Consider the following 18,747-nt stretch of genomic DNA (forward strand, 5'->3'; position numbering starts at 1 on the left):
TCCGACGTCATTCCGGCGCACGACGCCGACGACTGACGCGGAGCCGCAGACGACGCCTAGCGACGCGCAAGGGGTATTGCTGACGAAAAATCTTCCGGATCCAGTCTGACGCCTGGGGATATTCTAAGGTGAGGAATCTAACTAACTAATGTTTCTTACAGATACATCGTTACCAAAGGTAAGTAACTTGTTCAATAGAACCTGTTCCACTACAACATCAGGGCACGGGAGTATATTCCCTATACTTCCTCATTCCCAAAAAGGACAAAACCTTAAGACCCATACTGGACCTCAGACTACTTAACCAGTACATACAATCGGATCATTTCCACATGATCACTCTCCAACAGGTCCTTCCATTACTTCAACAAGGAGACTTCCTTGCCACATTAGACCTCAAGGACGCATATTTTCACATCCCTATGCATCCCGCTCACAGGAAGTATCTACGATTCGTGGTAGACGGTCAGCACTATCAGTTTACAGTTCTCCCATTCGGAGTAACAACTGCACCAAGGGTGTTCACCAAGTGCTTGGCAGTTGTGGCAGCATATCTCAGGAGACAACAAATCCATGTCTTCCCCTATCTGGACGACTAGCTCATAAAAGCCAATACTCTAGACAAATGCGTTCACCACACCCACCGCACTATTCAAACCCTGCACAACTTGGGATTTACCATCAACTATCCCAAATCTCAACTACAACCCTCCCAAGTACAACAATACCTGGGAGCCACCATAGACACAGCCAAAGCCGTAGCTTATCCCAGCATAGCCAGAATAGCCAACATACAAAGTCTGATTAAAACATTTCAAACCCAACACTCTTCCCCGCAAGAGTGTTCATGCAACTCTTCGGCATGATGGCGTCCTGCATCTCCATAGTACCCTACACACGCCTTCAAATGCGTCCCTTACAGGAATGTCTAGCACAACAGTGGAATCAGGCCCACGGACAACTTACCGATCTGGTGTTGGTGGACAGCCGCTCACTTCGCTCGCTGAAGTGGTGGAACACCATCAACCTGTCCAAAGGGCGGCCGTTCTTGGAGCCCCTTCCACAAGTTGTGCTGACCACCGACGCATCTCACGGGGTGGGGAGCCCACCTCCTTCAACACACCACTTAGGGACGGTGGACCACTCAACAAAAACAGTTCCACATCAATCACCTAGAACTTCTAGCGGTGTTCCTAGCACTGAAATCCTTCCAAGTGCATCTACAAAACAAAACTGTCCTCATCCGCACGGACAACATGACCACAATGTATTGCATACAGAAACAAGGAGGAACACATTCTCTACAACTGTCCCAACTGCCGCAACAAATTTGGAGATGGGCAATTCCACGAAACATCTACCTGCTAGCAGAACACCTCCCAGGGGTTCAGAACCAGGTGGCCGACCTCTTAAGTCGCCACACACAGCAGATACACGAATGGGAACTACACCCCAAAGTCTTACTCCCATTCTTCCAAAAGTGGGGACAACCAGACATAGACCTGTTCGCCACACCAGAAAACGTTAAATGCCCAACCTTCGCCGCCAGGTTCCCACACCCACGATCAAAGGGCAATGCAATATGGATGAACTGGTCAGGCAGATTTGCGTACGCTTTTCCGCCTCTCCCTCTCATTCCATTTGTGGTACGCAAACAAACAACAGTCGCTGACACTTATCCTAGTGGCTCCCACTTGGGCACGTCAACCCTGGTTCACCACACTTTTGGAACTATCGCTAGTTCCACATCAAAAACTGCATCTCTCCCCGGATCTCTTAACCCAGAACCAAGGAGAAATCAGACACCCAGATCCTCAAACACTGAACTTGGCAATCTGGCTCCTGAAGTCTTAGAGTTCGGGTACCTCAACCTTCCTCCAGACTATGAATATCATTAAAGAAGCCAGGAGACCTACTACTAGGGCATGCTATGCTGCAAAATGGTAACGATTTGCCATTTACTGCGCTAACAATGACATACAACCACTGGATGCTTCCATCCAGAACATCATTTGCTATTTATTGCACTTGCAAAGATGTAATTTAGCGTATTCCTCTATACGTCTACATCTAGCGGCATTAGCAGCCTATTTGCAAAATAGACAACACCTGTCCCTCTTTAAGGTACCAGCCATTAAAGCATTTATGGAGGGTCTTTAAAGAATCATTCCTCCAAGGTTACCGCCTTCCCCGGTGTGGAACCTTAATATTGTTCTAACAAGGCTCATGGGTCCACCATTTGAACCAATGCACAAATGCGAACTGCAGTTCCTAACATGGAAAGTGGCTTTCCTCATCGCAATCACATCCCTGCGAAGAGTAAGTGAAATACAAGCCTTAACTCTCGAAGAACCCTTCCTACAACTACATCGGAACAAAGTGGTTCTTAGGACGAATCCAAAATTCCTCCCTAAAGTCATTTCCCATTTCCATCTAAACCAGTCAGTGGAACTGCCAGTCTTCTTCCCTAATCCAGACTCAGTAGCCGAGAGGGCACTTCATACCTTAGATGTTAGAAGAGCCTTGCTCTATTACATCGACAGTTGCTTGGTTTTCCGAAAAGGTTTGGTTCTGCTTGTTGCTTTCGCTCCACCACACAAAGGCAACCCTATTTCCAAATCGGGTATCGCCATATGGCTAGTCAAATGTATCCAAATATGTTACCAAAAAGCTAAACGTACTCTTACCGTCCCCCCTAGGGCACACTCCACGCGTAAAATAGGGGCCTCTATGGCATTCTTAGGGAACATCCCTTTAGAAGACATTTGCAAAGCAGCCACATGGTCTACTACACACACCTTCACTAAGCATTACTGTGTTGATGTGCAATCCAAACAACAAGCTTCAGTAGGCCAAGCTGTCCTAAAAACTCTATTCCAAACTGCTGCAACTGATACAGGTGACCACCGCTAGGGGAGACACTGCTATATAGTCTATCCTTAGTGTGTGATATGCAGCTCATATTACTCGAACGGAATATGCTACTTACCAGTATGCATCTGTTCTTAGCATGTAGAGCTGCAGAGCCACACACGCCCACCCGCCTCCCCGGGACCTGTATCTGTTCCAGCATTGTCTTAATTAGACACTACACCTGGACATCCTTTCTCTTTACTTCTTACACACTCCATTTCCCATCATGGCGAAAAACAATCTGAGGATGGAGTGGATGCCCATGCGCACTGTTGTCCAGGGGAGGAGTCACCAATCTTGTGACCAAAGACTTCTTCCGAAGACAACAACCTGCAATCATCCGAGCCCAACACCAGATGGCGATCTTATCCTTGGTGTGTGGCTCTGCAGCTCTACATGCCAAGAACAGATGCATACTGGTAAGTAGCATATTCCTTCTTTGCTTTCTCTCCACCACATAAAGGCAACCCCATTTCCAAATCTGGGATAGCTAGGTGGATAGTTAAATGTATCCAAATATGCTACCACAATGCTAAACGCACTCTAACAGTTCCCCCTAGAGCGCATTCCACACGCAAAATATGGACTTCATGGCATTCTTAGGAAACATTCCCCATGAAGATATTTGTAAGGCAGCCACATGGTCTACAACACACACCTTCACTAAACACTATTGTGTTGACGTGCAAGCAAAGCAGCAAGCTTCTGTGGGTCAGGCTGTCCTTAAAATATTATTTCAAACTGCTGCAACCGATACAGGTGACCACCGCTAGGGGAGACACTGCTATATAGTCTATCCTAAGTGTGCGATCTGCAGCTCATATGCCTCAAACGGAATATGCTACTTACCAGTATGCATCTGTTCTTGGCATGTAGAGCTGCAGAGACACACGCCCACCCACCTCCCCGAGACCTGTATCTGTTCCAGCATTGTTTTACTTAGACAGCACACATGGACATCTCTCTCTTTTCTACAAACGCCATCATTTCCCATCATGGCGAAAAACAATCTAACGATGGAGTTGATGCCCATGCGCACTGTCATCCAAGGGTCTTATCTCGTAACCAAAGACTTCTTCCGAAGACAACAACCTGCAAGCATCCAAGCCCACCACCAGATGGCCATCTACTATTCTAAGTGTGTGACTCTGCAGTTCTACATGCCAAGAACAGATGCATACTGGTAAGTAGCATATTCCTACTTACCTGTAACTGCAGTATTCCAGTATTGGTATCTTTCATAGATTTACTTGCGACCCACTCTCCTCCCAGGAGAGGCTGTCCTTGTACCTCAGGATTATTTATTCCCACTTGAGCTTGAAAATCTGAGGTACTCTGCCCCTGTTGGGAGTGTTCTAGAGGGTGCTGTCCCCAGATTGTTTATAGTTTGTTTGGTCATAGATGGGCTATTAACTTGATTTTCTCATTGCCATTATTACATTTGATGGTGATGCATGCTACTTTAGAACGGTACCATGTGTTTCTGAATCTTAATGAGAGCAAAGATAACCAGTTTTTCACCTTCAGTCTGTCACTGGTGCAATATGTACGGGTTTTGCTTGTTTAATTCCTAATCTTCAGTGAACGACATGGTGTAATGGTGACCTACCTCTTTTCAAGGGATATTGCAACACTGGTTTATTCTGCACCACTTCCTCTGGTACCTGAATTTTGGCTGGGTCGTACTTTAGCATTCTACTCTTGATGGACAAACTAAACGCATCGATTACATTGAATTCTTCAGCAGCTGTGACTTCCTGTTGGTCACTTTTCCTTGTAGCAGCAGGATAGACGATTGTTTGGGAATACATTGTGTTTTGTTTAGAAACAGGTGGCACATCGTTAATGTATTTTTTCTGCTCTAGATTGTGTAGTTTTGTCCCAAACCATGGAGCAGAATCCAGACGGCAATGACGACATAACATTGAGGATTCAAGGACAGGAGAAACAGTCTCACTTTTCTGTCACTCTCCGGAGGGTAAGAAATTACGTTGCAGCCTTGTTGCGCCTCTATCCCTAGGGTACTGTAAATTTTTAGCTGTCTTAAGTTCTAGGTTAAGATGGGTTGAGAAATCTCATTCTTGAGTCCGAAGGAGGTAGAGTAACTGACTAGAAGCCTTTTGATACTATTCTCCCATTTTGTTAATCACTTGCACTCTGTGTACAAGATCAGTCATTTCCCTCAAACACCCTCCCCTGTCCTAGTATAAAAGTGTCCTGCTCAGAAATGAAGTACATCTGATGTTTGGCCCAGGAGGTATTGAAAAACGTATTGAGAGTTTTCCTGTATCAAAGACTGAAACGTTTCTTTCTTTATCGAAATACAGCTACTAGAGGTAAGCAGTATGGTTGTTTTGACACAAATTGTGATTCATTCAGAAAAGTGCTGCCTTTCAACAGTTTTGGTCTCTTTAGCAAACATTCATGTATCAGAAGTGATTGAGTAAATGTCCTTCAGGATGGTTCTCAATGTAAAGTCCGCATATCTCATTTGTAGGGGTTCCCTACAAGTTCTCTGGTGCTCCCCTACTTGGAGGGTGGCTTTCTAGACCTCAGATTCATGGGATTTTCTACTCTTTTTAGAAAGGCTAGATGCAACTTTTGGCAGTAGTCTGTCACTTTTTTCCACCTATGGAATTAAATCCAGAAAACTTTCCTGACCCCTAGAGCTGAAGAATTCAGAGGGAGCAAGAATAACACTGTTCTCCTTCAGGCAACAGTCATCTAAGATCCAAGAAGCAGTCTTTTTAGAGTGGTGGGTGTAATGTTTATATGGTTGACCCACCAGTGATTCGCTAATTTCCCTAAACAAATCATGACACAACTCCTCCACAATTGCCTTTTCCTTTGCAATACTACCACTAAGTTCCTGGGGTACATAGAATAATCTGCCCCAAAAGGCTTGAATTCTTTTACATCCTGGATGCTGAAAAAAACCCTTGTTCCAGGCTCTTTGACGTAAGTTCAATGCACCACCTTTCTTGCCATCTCTCCCTCCATGGAGTAAGTAAGGCCCCTCAGTGTCACCCCCCCCCCCCCCCCCCCCCCAACTTCAACAGGATACACTATGGTGATTGATACCTTTTCGAGTTAAACTTGCAAAAGCTGGAGGCGAGATACTTATTTGTGAGTGTTCAAAACTGTCCAAAGGCCTGATACCTGGTAAAATGATCAGCTTTTGACTGTTCACTGTCGAGCAGGGGCGAGGCTGGAGTACGTGGGAAATAGTTATAATAGTCTAGCCCAGAGTTGACTGCTGTTCTGTGTTCCAAGGATTTCTGCCCAGCCACGTCGGCAAATTAAAGCTAACATTTTCAAATTGGGTTGCTTAAAGGCAGGATAATGGAAACCTTAACAAATTAATAAAGTGGCATACAAAATAAAATTCTAAATGGTTTTAATTTTTCTATTTTTCTTTTTTAAAGTGGGTATGTCTCTAAAATGACTCATTTTCTAGGCAAGGTCAAAATGAAATGGCTTTTGACTCTCAGGATATTTACCAAAAGTCAACTGCTGCAGCCTCACTTGTTATAGAGCTCTTTAGCCCCTGCTACCCTTTAAACAAAGTGGGTACAGCCTGTATATTTTAGCACTATACCTGGCTTACATTAGATGTCTAGGGCAAGTAAGCTTTCTAGTGCCGAGTTTAGATCTTAAAATGCACAAAGGGGGGCGGGGTCACGTTACAACTTGATTCAGAGATTTTACCTGTAGGGTGCCATTCCTGCTTCTCAAGCAATGTGAGATTTTACTCCACATTTGAGTCTCAATTGACCTGGCTGCAGTATTTCATTTAATTTCTACAGTTTTTGGCTTGGCTGTACTTAGGACTCAAAGTCAGGTGGGGCAATTAATATAACCAAATGCCAGCCATAGTTTAGGGTTAGGCTCCTGCAGCGAGGAATGGTTTAGCATTCAGTCACTGTAGGAAGCTGGCTCTGTATATACTATGCGATACCAAAGGGGATGATGGACGGAACGTTAGAGCAAATCAAACACTCCCCCCCCCCCCCCCCCCCCCAGTCAACTGGTCTGGGTTTAATCTATCATCATTCTTTAGCTCACTCCACCACCCCAGTTCAGACATGGCCATATGCAAATCAGTCTGACCCTGTGCCTTATGGGAACAGTTCAGCCCGAACTGCCAAGCCATGTCTTCCCTGGACCGGAAACAAGCATCCTGGGACCGGTAGTTCGGGCTGGACTGTTCCCATGAGGCACAGGGTCAAGACTGATTTGCATATGGCTGGGGTCAAACTGGAATGGCATGGTGAGCAAAAAAACGATGGATTTAGGCCCAGATCTCTGTACTGGGGTGAATGTATGACATTGTTCTGCATTCTGTCCATCAACTGTTGTTTTTGCATCTGTATATACTATACCAGAGGCTGCAGGTGACCTTTGGGATGTCCTGGAGGGGTCATCCCACGGTGGACTCTGACTCTGGAGGGGTGGGGGATCGATTGCGCTGGGGGACCGCCTTGGGACCGGTGGGCCACTCTGATTTGGGCCGTAGGCGTCTGGTGCAGTGGTGGTTCCAGGCGTCTGGTTTCTTTGCCCTCGGCAGGCTGTCCTTGGTGTTTCTTTTGAACAGAGCTGCTGTTCACAGGAGATCCGGTCTTTATTGAAGGCAGTCCGTTCTCCCAGGGGTTCTGGAGGTCACTGGCTGCAGGACAAGGCAACTTTTGGGACAGGATCTCTGGAAATTGCAGACGGGCCGGTAGGGCTGGGGCCAAGTCAGTTCTTCTCTGCAGTCTCCTCTGCTGGGTGTCTTCTAATCTGTCTTCTTGGTTCAGGGCTGCCCCTTAAATACTTTTATTTAGTGGGTGTTTTAGGGGTCTTTAGGTCAGTAACCAAAGGGCTACCGACCTTAGGGTGACTACTGTGATAAAGTGCCATCTTTCTTGCATGGTATGCCCCCACTTTTTGCTGAATTTCTGAATGTACTTTGACTGAGTGTGCCCTGGGCTCCTGCCAATCAGGTGCCCAGGGCCTATGTTCCTTCCCTAAAAACTATGCTGAAACCTAAAACCCAATTTGGCAAACCCTGGCCACATGTCAGCCCTGGTAAATGGTACCCTAGGTACCCAGGGCCTTGTGACCAGGGAAGGCGCCTAAGGGCTGCAGCACTTATTGTGCCACCCTTAGAGACCCTGACACAAACACACTGCCCTTGCAGGGCGAGTGCCTGGGTATAGAACAAAACAGAGTCGACATGGCACACATCCCTGTGTGCCATGCCCACAACATACACTGCCCTGGCATACATCAGCCACCCCTCTAGCTGGGTGCCCTATGCCAGTGGTGTGGGTAAAGGAGCATGAGCCCTGTGCCCCTACAGTACCCAGGTCCATTCCTGGGTACTGTAAGTGCAGTGCTGCCATTTAAGAGTATATGGTGCTGGGAGATCGTCGACACGAACTCCACAGCACCATGATGGCTCCACTGAAGCCTGAAGTTTGGTATCAAACTTCTCAGCACATTAAACCTGCACTGATGCCAATGCAGAATTTAATGTACAATGCACGACCGAGGGCATCTTAGAGATGCCCCCTGAACCTAACCTACAATCCACGTCTGGTCTGAGGGGCTGCCTAGGCTGCCACACAGCAGACATGTTGCTGGACCCCTGGGTAGAGAGCCATCCGCTCTCCTGGGCCTGCAACAATACACATCCTGGGCGAGTTGCTAGGTCTCCTTCCCCAGGATGGGCAGGGGAAGCTTCAAAGGCATGCCGCCTTTGTGAGCTTCTCCAGGCCACTTGCTGTACCCAGCAACTGTCCCCTACCGGTTCTAAACCCCCTCTCTGGCGGGAAGACTGGCCGGAAACCCCAAGAAAGGACAGGGGGTGTGCTAGCCTGCCAACCCCACCCCTCAGGTGGGGGAGGCAAGGTGAAGCACATCCCCGGGTTCTCGCCATCTTGAAGATGGGGAGCCCTACCCAATCAGGACTAGGCCACTGCCCCCCTCCCACAGGAGTGGCAGTATAGGGGGTGTACCCACCCCAGGGCAGGGACCCAGTGGTCCCAGCCCTTTACCTACCTGTAACGTCCCTAAATTTAGTGTTTAGGGGCACCCTGAACCTTCCTTCCTTAGATTCCAGATTCCGAAACGGCAAAGATCAAGAAGAAAGACGACCTGCCGTGCAGCTGCTAACAAGAGGAAGACACCAACCGCTTTGGCCCCAGCCCTACCGGCCTGTCGACCCTCGAACCTGCTCCTGCTAAATCCCGGCACCTCCTGTGGCCAGCAACCTCACAAACCCCAGAGGACCTGGCTACCTTGTGACTCTGAGCATCTGGGACTCCCACGAGCAGTGGCACTGCTCAAAGCAAGTAACCAACCCCTGGCACCAGCCAGGAACCGCAAACCCTGCACACTCTACACCTGCCAAGCCTGGCCTGTGCTGGAGTGGACAATGACCCCGAGGACGTCCCCCCGGCGACTGTGACCCCGAATCCGGCACCCAAGGACCCACCTCGACGCTCCTGACGCCTGCAGCCTCAGAACCAGGGACCACCCCCAACTGCAATCAACCGAGGGTAAGATTTCCCGACACCAAAAGGCACCCCTGCATCTGGCGCCCTGCGGCCCCCTGTGCCCAACTCCTGGGTACCTACCTATCCTCCAACTACCCAACTTACCTCACCAAGTGGTGGTCACACCTAAAGAATCTTCGTCCCCGAGCTTGCAGCCCTGGCAGTGCAACTTCTACTCCGATCTACTTCCCCATTTGCCCTGAGCAAGTGACCAGGAGCCCAGCTCCCACAGCCGCGTGGCCTGCTAGTCAGCAGCCACCAACCATGGGCCCCCTGCCTCCCATAGGGTAACATTGGACCTAACTCACTCTGCACCCAGCTGCCCCTGTGCCGCTGAGGGTGTAACAACTGTACTTACCTGACAGTGGGAGACCCCTGAGTCTATGCCCAGAACCTTAACTCTGCCAGCCGAGTACTTACCCAAAAGCCGATAACTCACTTTTCTTCCATAGGGTAACATTGACTGGTTTCTCTTGAAATTTCTTCTAAGTGTGGAGTTTCTAAACTTTAAAATATTCACCTAAAATCAACCGCGTAACGGAAATACTCACCTGCTATTAGGAGAGATCACAGTGCTGGATCTTGGTGCCCAGCACTGACCCTGAAAAGTACTTACAACCGCACTTACCACTAACTCCATTTTCTTCCATAGGAAACCATTCACTGTTTTTCTGTGAAATTTCTTCTGTCAATTTTTGCAAACTACAAATCTTCTTTAAAAATCGTACCAACTGTGAAAACGTAATTACTTGCCTGTTTAAGATCGATGTCCCAGCACTGGATTACAAAAGTAACAAATATACTTTACCCGTAACTTGAATTTTCTTCCCTAGGAAACCATGGACTGTTTTCAAAGAAGGCCTTAAGTTTGAGCTTTCTAAAAAACTCAGCTAGTTCGACATGGAGCTTGAATTTGTCCAGTTGTGTGGGAGGGACAAACGATAGGCCTTCACTAAGGACCGCTGTTTCGCTTTCTGTCACAGGTGTACTCGATAGATTAAACACCAGGGATGTGGGTGTATCAGGGATCACTGTTTGCTCGTTCCATACCATGGAGCTCACTAAAAACCTGAATTTCTTACTCTTGATTCCCCTCTGTGTTAAATGTCCCCCTGTTGTATTGGCCAGTTATAACACACCTGGCACCCCACAGCGCTCTTTAAGTTCTCTCTTTCCCCAGTTAGCGCTCTTTTGTTTTACAACTGTACACTAATCTGTGTACACTGGGTACAGCTCACCCAGCCATTCCAATGCGCAGGCGCCGACATTCGGCACCGCACATGCTCACAGCAGAGCACACTACTCCCCCGCACATGGGCATGCTCGCAGCAGGATACTCTTCTGGGCATGTTCACAAAAGGATACACTGCTCTCCCGCCCATGTGCAGTACAGCCATGACCCGGCGTGTCCTCGCACAGTCTGTCTTCTCTGTCCTTCCCCGCACAGGTGTTCAGAATGATGCAGCCTGCATTTAAAGCACAAACACGGCCGAGTACAGCCCAACGGAGGCCGCAGAGTCGACTGGAGGCTCAACGCAGACACTGACCGTAAGAATCGTGAGTAAACCAAGCGCTTCAGCTACAAGCCGGGTAAGCTCTTTTTCCACAGGTCCCTAACCCCCTAAGGACCCTTTATCTTCCCAGGGTCCATTCCTCTGCCGGACTACTCCATGGGGTATGTTTGGCAACAGGCCAACGTGAGGATAATCTTCCTTTCATGCACTTTCCACCGTTTTTTTGTGTTAATGCGCTTACGATGCTTAGCCCACCACAAAACTTCGTGTACATATGATAACTCTCACCTTAGCCATACCACCAATATGGCTACACCATTTGCCGCTTATTTATCGTCTACACAGCACAATAGATATCGGCAATCAATCTGTCTTGTGAATATGTAACCATACTGAGACTCTCCCCTGTATGTGTGTCCTGTCATACTTGTTGTATGTCCAGTAATGCTCTAAGAGGGAATCCCCCTCACATGTAAAGCACCTTAGCGAGTGCTACACATTTCTCAAAATTACACAATCACTTAAATCTAAGTAATTTGCACCTACACACCTTGGTCCTGAGGAAAGCCAGTTTTAATCATAAAGGCCTGGCTGAAACATGTAGACCACACCTGGATGTAGGAAACCCTAATTAACATTCCTATAACATCCAACAGCCTTTTTTAATGCTAGCAGTGACCCAGTTATTAAAATATAATTTACCCTCAGGTACTGAGATCCCTGCATAGCTTTTAAATCGTCACCTTCACGTCACTACACTGCACACTCAGATACATACCTGCTCTGCTGTATCCAGGCGTCGAAGCACACCCGGGACACACTCTGTCACTGGGTGGGCACGATGATAAAGCATGCCACCAACTAGGTTGGTGGGTGAGGGCTTCATGAACAAACAAAATGGTTTTTACCCTGCCTTACAGTCTTGAGTATGTAAATTCACAAATAGGCTAGTCCTTTTTGATCTCACATAAGTTCCACATCAATCAGACAATTCAAATACCGAGTTTTTTCCAAAAACCCTCCAAAAGCACAGAGGGCCTTACACACGCTGGATGCCAGGAGGGCAGTGATGCACTATATGGAAAGGACAAAGGAGTGCAGGAAAACAAAGCAATTCTTTGTATCCTTTGCCAGCAGTTTTTTGGGACGACCAGTTACCAAAAATACCATTGCACTATGGATTGCACAAACCATACTGCTTTGCAACAAACTAGCAGTGCAACCATTACAAAGAGCAGCTCACGCTCAGTCAACAAGGAAGAAAGGAGCAACAATTGCGTTTCTAGCAAACACACCAATTCAAGACATTTGCCAAGCGGCTACATGGTCTTCAGTGCACACGTTCACTAAGCACTACTGTGTGGATATCCAAATGAACAAAAGCGCAAGTGGGACAGAAGGTCTTGCAACACATTTTCAGTAACCAGTGCTCATCTTCCACCCAACCACCACTTTAAGGACAAACCGCTACAAAGTCTATGCACAGCATAGTGCATCCAGAAAGATTCACGCTGCAAAACGTATAGTTTCTTACCTGTTGGTGTAGTTTTGCAGCTTGAAGACTTTCTGGAATCACTAGCGAACCCACCCTCCTCCGCCAGAAAGATGAGACCGGAGGATAAAGAGGGGCAGAAGGTGAAAAGACTTTACAAGGTCAGATAAAAAAAGTAGCTCAAGAAAGAGAAAAAAGAATCGGAAGATGGCGACCAAAGGTGGGAGCTTCTGGAGGAAGCGCGTCGACGTCACGAAGGACAACAAATGGTGGTATGTCGACGCCCACCTGGGCCACGAAAAAGAAAAGAAATTCTACAATTCCGGACCCAACCACTAGATGGCGGAATAATGCACAGCATAGTGAATCCAGAAAGTCTTCAAGCTGCGAAACTACACCGACGGGTAAACTATACGTTTGCTTCTAAACTGGGGGATCGCCGCATTAAAGACATGGCCTATATCTATAAAGCCAGATGCGCCTCTGTTGCATTATATGGGGCAGGTGTGTGGGGCCACCACCCAAATCAAGAATTGCAAACCAGGGAAAACTTTAAAAGCCTTTATGCCTGCCGGCCTCTGCTTCCTCTAAACTAATCCATCGTGAAGTGGGGCTCAATTATTTGTCAGACTTGATTGCACTGTGACCCCTACTGTTGTGGAGATCAATATGGTCCGAAGAGGAGACCATATTCACTAAATCTATTAATGACTGCCTGCGATTAGATAACTGTTTTAAGATTCCCTGGCTTAAATATTTAGGTAATACCTATAGAGACTTATTCAATCTGATGATCCTGGAAAACCCAAATGATGTTACAGGATTGTCTAAACAGGAGATAAAGAATACTTTCCTGTACCATAAGAAAGAATGCAGGCTGAGAACAGTAGGGAAGCAAACCATGTACCAGCTTTACCATCTGCATACCAATGGCTTTCAAAGCTATCGAACACTTGTCATGACCCTCCCACCAATATGTCTTAACAAGAATGAGGTTAGCCTTGTCCACCATTTAGTAGCGTTCCCCACATTGAAACATGGGCATACTAAACAGAGCACCTTGCACTTTTTACTTCTATGTGACTTGTACCTGAATTTTAGAATCGCCTTTCTTAAACCACTGTTCAAGAAATATAACCCCAAAACCACTAATGCTGCTATGAGCCTACTGTTCACGCTAAGAGAACCTGAGATTTGTTTTTATGCTGCGACATTTATTTTGTTCATTAATGCCAGGAAAAGTATGATGTTTTAATGACATTTTGAACTGTAATTGAATTTTTTGCAGCTTTTAATGAATTTGGAATTGTGACCAGTCTCCCCATGACCATGGGACGGGCATACTAATAGAGCACTTTGTACTTTCAACCTCCATGTGACTTGTTCTTGAACTTTAGAATTGTCTATTTTAAACAATCGTTTATGAAATGCTGCTTTTAGTCTATTGTTTACACAAAGAGTTGCGATTAATTTGTATGTTGTGACATCTATTTTAAGTTTGATTTGCTGGGAATTGTACGTTGTTTTAATGACATTTTGAAACTCCTGTTCCTAATGAATTTGGACATTGAATCTGTATATGTACATTTGCTTTTATGGTTGCCACATTTTAACCGAATAAAGCTTAGTGTATTGAATTATTGAATATACTGTTTGTAGTGCTGTAACATTTTATTTGTTCTAGGTTTAAAATAATTTTACATTAATAAAATATTGGTGCTCATTTTGTACTTTTTATTTCCTCCGCCCCCCCACACTAATTTTATTGAACTTATTTATGTTCCCTACACTGTGCTACCGGATCGGGGATCTCACTTTAGTAGAGACCCCTGCCAATGTTGAAAGTTATTAGTAGAAACTTTACTCTTGTAAATTTGGCTCCACCACCCGGTTTCTGCAGGTGGAGGCATGCACGTTTACCCTTTAGAATAACTTTGCTACTTTTGGCTACTTACCATTTCAGAGTGTGAAGTTATTCCAAATTGTAAGAATTACCTTCGTGAATAGGCACCATTATTTTCTGACTTACCATGGCCAAATTCCCATTCTTCGTGCACCCATTACCCTCCTTCAGCTAAACACCACTAGTAGACTGAGTGGACCTTCTCTACCATACCTGAAGTCGTCCTTTTTTTTTTTTTTCTCCTTATGCCTAATTGCATCCTTGATCTTGACCTCTTGACACCAGGGATCTCCCCGCTTATTTTCTTTGACCCGCTCCATTTGCTGCTTCATGAAGTAAGCAATATTCACAGCTCCAGTCCTGCATTAACCATACCTATTTCTGAATGGCGTATTGGGAGGGGGGGGGGGGGGGGTTTAAAAAAAAAATAATCTTGTGACTCCTTAGTTGAGCACACAATCTGATCCAGAATGGTCCCATAATTTGCAATTCTTAGCTAGTAAGTGAAGTCTGGCCGTACTCACCCAGTGCCTTAAAGGTCTGTAGATGGTGTGTCTCTCAATCACTTCATTAGTCTTTTTTGGCGATGGCTTTGAAAAGAAATCCCATTTACCTCTTTCTCCACTTAAGTAACTTAGGATCACAAAATAACCTATGCCCATCGCACCCCTGAACTTTGAGCAAAGTGTCTGGTTTATTTCTTGCACAACACCTATGGTCATCTGTTGCCAGTATATAAAGCATTTTAAACCATTGACTGGATATCTCCAGGATTCTAAAGCAAATGTGGGAGATCCATGCTGATACAAGGGGACACACAAACCAACTGTAGAAATTAACTCTTGCCTCTTTGGGTGTTGTAACAGACCTCAATTATTTGGACATTCTTAAAATTACTCAAAATAGGTTCCTGTCCAGTGGCCCAAATTACCACTGCCGATGAAACACAAACCCCATCAGTCACCAATGTTCTCTATTGCTGAACTCATTAAAAAAATAATAATAATAATTTAAAATGCAGTTTTTCTTAGCATACCTGGCAGTGCCCATGTTTAGTTGCTGAGTAGCATACTATGCTTGATCGACCACTTGATGGTTCTGGTTCGAGTCCACAGCACCCGACCGCTCAAGTGCAGCACATGCATCAAAGTTTGGCAGATAGGAAAAATTAAATATGGCCCAGGAGGGTGCCTGCCAAAATAGCTGTAACAATAATGTATTCAAGATGGAAATCCCACATCCTTCGACTTGTGAACCGGTTAAGGTTATCTTGCAGTGTAGTGGCAGGAGTGTGAAGAACTGTCCAATCCACCTCAGTGTCGACTATGAAAAAACAAGTCAATAAATGCAGTAAGCTCCTCCACCTGCAAGGGTAGATGAAAGTATCTTTTCTTCCACCATGCGACCAGTGCAGCCTTATGTGAGGTAAATGGATAACCTTAATATTATTATGTTAATGTGCAGATAATTTACCCATGAGGCAGCTGGGAATAATTTAAAGCATGTAGACCTTTAAAAAAAAAAAAAAACATACATTCTGGAGTTTTAGTTTCAGGTACGTTTTAATTATGCTTCACTTCACCATGTCTCATTTGCCCTCTTTTCTCATTCTGTGCTTTCCTTGAGTCTTTGTCTCTTTCTTTACAGACGGAACCTCTAAAAGTGCTCATGGAGAAGTACAAGCAAGCTAAGGGGCTGCAAGGGCGCAAGGTCTCCTTTCTCTTTGAAGGGCAGAAACTGACTGCCAGGTCCACCCCTGAGCAGCTGGGCATGGAACCTGACGATGTAATCGAGCTGTGGATCTAACATGGGTGCTCTGTTGTGGACTAGGGTGACCGGACCGGGCCCTCATGTGGTGAACACTGTTATGCGTTTCCAAGGCTGTTCTCAGCTTTGAGGCTGGTTCTTGAAGTGATTTACTATTTGTGCAACCCAGAGCAAGAAGGGCTCTTGTCAAACTCTTGTGTGATCCTACCTCACTGATAGGCACTTCAATCCAGGCTGATGAAGTCAGATTCCATCTACTGCAGAGTTTTAACCACTTGGTGCCTGTGCTTGAGGGATGGGGGGGGGGGGCGACAGGTGCCATTTTAGTTACATAAACCCTAACAATGTAATGTACTCAGTCACTGTAACAGGTGTTAGACCTGAAACATCCAAACTATTTGCATAATCCTCTAGAGTGCACGAAATCAAATGCTTTGGCCCCCATCATAGGTTAATGTGTGGTTTGTTTCCAGTGATGCCCAGCTTACAGTTAAAGAACAGCTAACATGCCAGATTACTTTGAATAATTCTACTCCACTGGCTAGCAGGCCAGCATAAATGTCCAAGTGTTGATCAATTTCAATGTTGTACTTGCACCATCAACTTGATGTTCCGCTTACAGATGAAAGCAAAAGGTGACTAAACAGAACCCCGTATTCTGGATCGGAAGGAACATCTGAGCAAGGATTACAAAGCCCGATACAAAATCTACCGCTGTAGAGATTAATTTACTCCTCTTCCAAAATGATGCCAAACATGAAGCATGCTTCAGCGAGAAGTACGCATTGACTCCTGATGTGACATAAAATAAGTGTAAAGTCAGCACCATGCTTCAAGCTTTGAGTGGATGAGATTTTTTCTTCTGCAGTTGAATTGGCCGTTTCCCAAAATTAAACTCTGGTGCCTACGTCAGTTCTGTTGAGGTCTGCTTTGCTTAACTCCGGTCTGTGATCAGTTTACTTCTCAGATATACAGATGCTGTCTGTTTAGGTGCCCCTGAAGTCTTAAATACTGATTGGTTGATGAGCTGACCTATTTATAAATTAGCATTTGCACCAATCATTTGTTTTTTTGGTATGGAAGTGACTACAACTTTTTTGTTGTCAAAATAATTCTTTTGTGCAGAATTTTCCTTTTTGTAATGAATAAATTAAATATTTTTTCTTAAAGATCTGCCTAAACTCCGTTATGGGTGATATGCAACAGTGTTATGGAAAGCGTATACTTTCACCAGTAGTGATGTTTTTAAAACCGCTTGTTTCTACATGCCAGAAAATGAAAGTTAGTGCACAGCTGCTGGTAAAATATTTGTTAATGTTTATCCAGTGGATAACTGTGAAATCTAGTACCTTGCTGTGGTAACAAAAGACATATTTCGGCAGTGTTTCAATATTGTGCTTTGAGGGTTGGGATGTGTCTGACATTCTAATCTATTACAATCTAATCTAAAAGGCTTGAGGTAAAGAAGGGTGAAACAATTTCCACTCATCATATCAAGAGTCCTGTCGGGGTTAGGAGGGAAATTTCCATCGCCCGCGGCCCTTGCCACACTGTTGGGGGTCAAGAACAACGAATCTTCATGTTTATTTTTCCCTTCAACAAAGTGCCACACCCTCTACAGAACAAAAACTTTAGCTACCAGTTTGTCGGCTGCTAAGACCAGACTTACTCTAATGGATAAGTTGTTCAAACTTGTATATAGGATTCCTTAACACAAAACCTTCACAATACAGTATGCAATAAGAACAGCTTGCTTTACTGGAAGCAGTTCCAATGTAAAATTATTTACACAGGTTTGCAATATAAAACTATTGTGGCTGTTCATAATGCTCCCAGAATGCTCCTTGATAGCATGCAGACGAATGGAAACCAAATTAATGACTGTTCAAAATAAAATGTTCACAAAAAGTATTTGATACTTGGAAAAAAAATAGATGAAGGTTACAGACTGTTTCGTCAAAGATATGGTGCAATTTTTAAGGTCAACCTTACATACCATTTTCTTTAATAAAGCATGTTTGCGGGCCAGTATTATAAAATACTGGAAAATTTGTGAGGCCAATTATGGGCAAACTTTTAAAAAAAAATCATTGGGGTCATTATAATATACAGAACTATTTGCAGAGGAAGTGCAGGCATTTCTTCTGAATACCTTTTAAACATAAGTTTGTGAGTGTGCACATTCCAACCCTGAAACTGCCACTTCTAATGGATACTTTCTCCTTACAGATTCCTCACCATGTCCATACCCCACGGCGCCAGGGTGGATCCAAGGCATTTTTTTTCAACAATCCTCTAGCACATCGATGGGTCACATCGGGTGCGTTCTGCCCTGGATGTGACCACCTCCACGCGCTGACATCAGTTCCTTTCTTTCTGTGCTTTCTGACATGTATCCAGAGCACCATTCCAAAAACCTGTTAAGTTGACAGACGTTTTCAAGGGACAGCTCTCTTCCAAAAATGACAGGGGTCAAGCCATGTAAGCATTTCTGCAGACAGATGTTAGTGACATACACCCCACAAGGTCTGTCTGGCACAAAATATGGTATAAAGTTGTGTGATAACTATGCTAAAATGAACCTTAAGTCCATCCGAGATCCCAAGTTTAAGTATATAT

At 45.2% G+C, this 18,747-nt stretch overlaps 1 protein-coding gene across 5 annotated transcripts in view; it reads left to right on the forward strand.

Annotated features, from left to right (window-relative positions):
* Positions 1-17,297, forward strand: part of LOC146811975 (uncharacterized) — a 696,581-nt gene extending 679,284 nt beyond the window's left edge. For 4 of the 5 annotated variants that reach the window (XM_085618950.1, XM_085618951.1, XM_085618948.1 and 1 more), the window contains 2 exons: positions 4,779-4,891; positions 16,009-17,297. In XM_085618950.1, the coding sequence (XP_085475076.1) occupies positions 4,779-4,891; positions 16,009-16,167 (272 nt within the window). In that variant the 3' untranslated portion in view covers positions 16,168-17,297. The remainder of the gene's footprint in view (positions 1-4,778; positions 4,892-16,008) is intronic. The other variant, XM_085618952.1, reaches the window with a different exon arrangement.
* Positions 17,298-18,747: the final 1,450 nt, after the last annotated feature.

This window comes from Triturus cristatus, chromosome 7 (assembly GCF_964204655.1).
Source record: "Triturus cristatus chromosome 7, aTriCri1.1, whole genome shotgun sequence".
NCBI classification, from domain to species: Eukaryota; Metazoa; Chordata; class Amphibia; order Caudata; family Salamandridae; genus Triturus; species Triturus cristatus.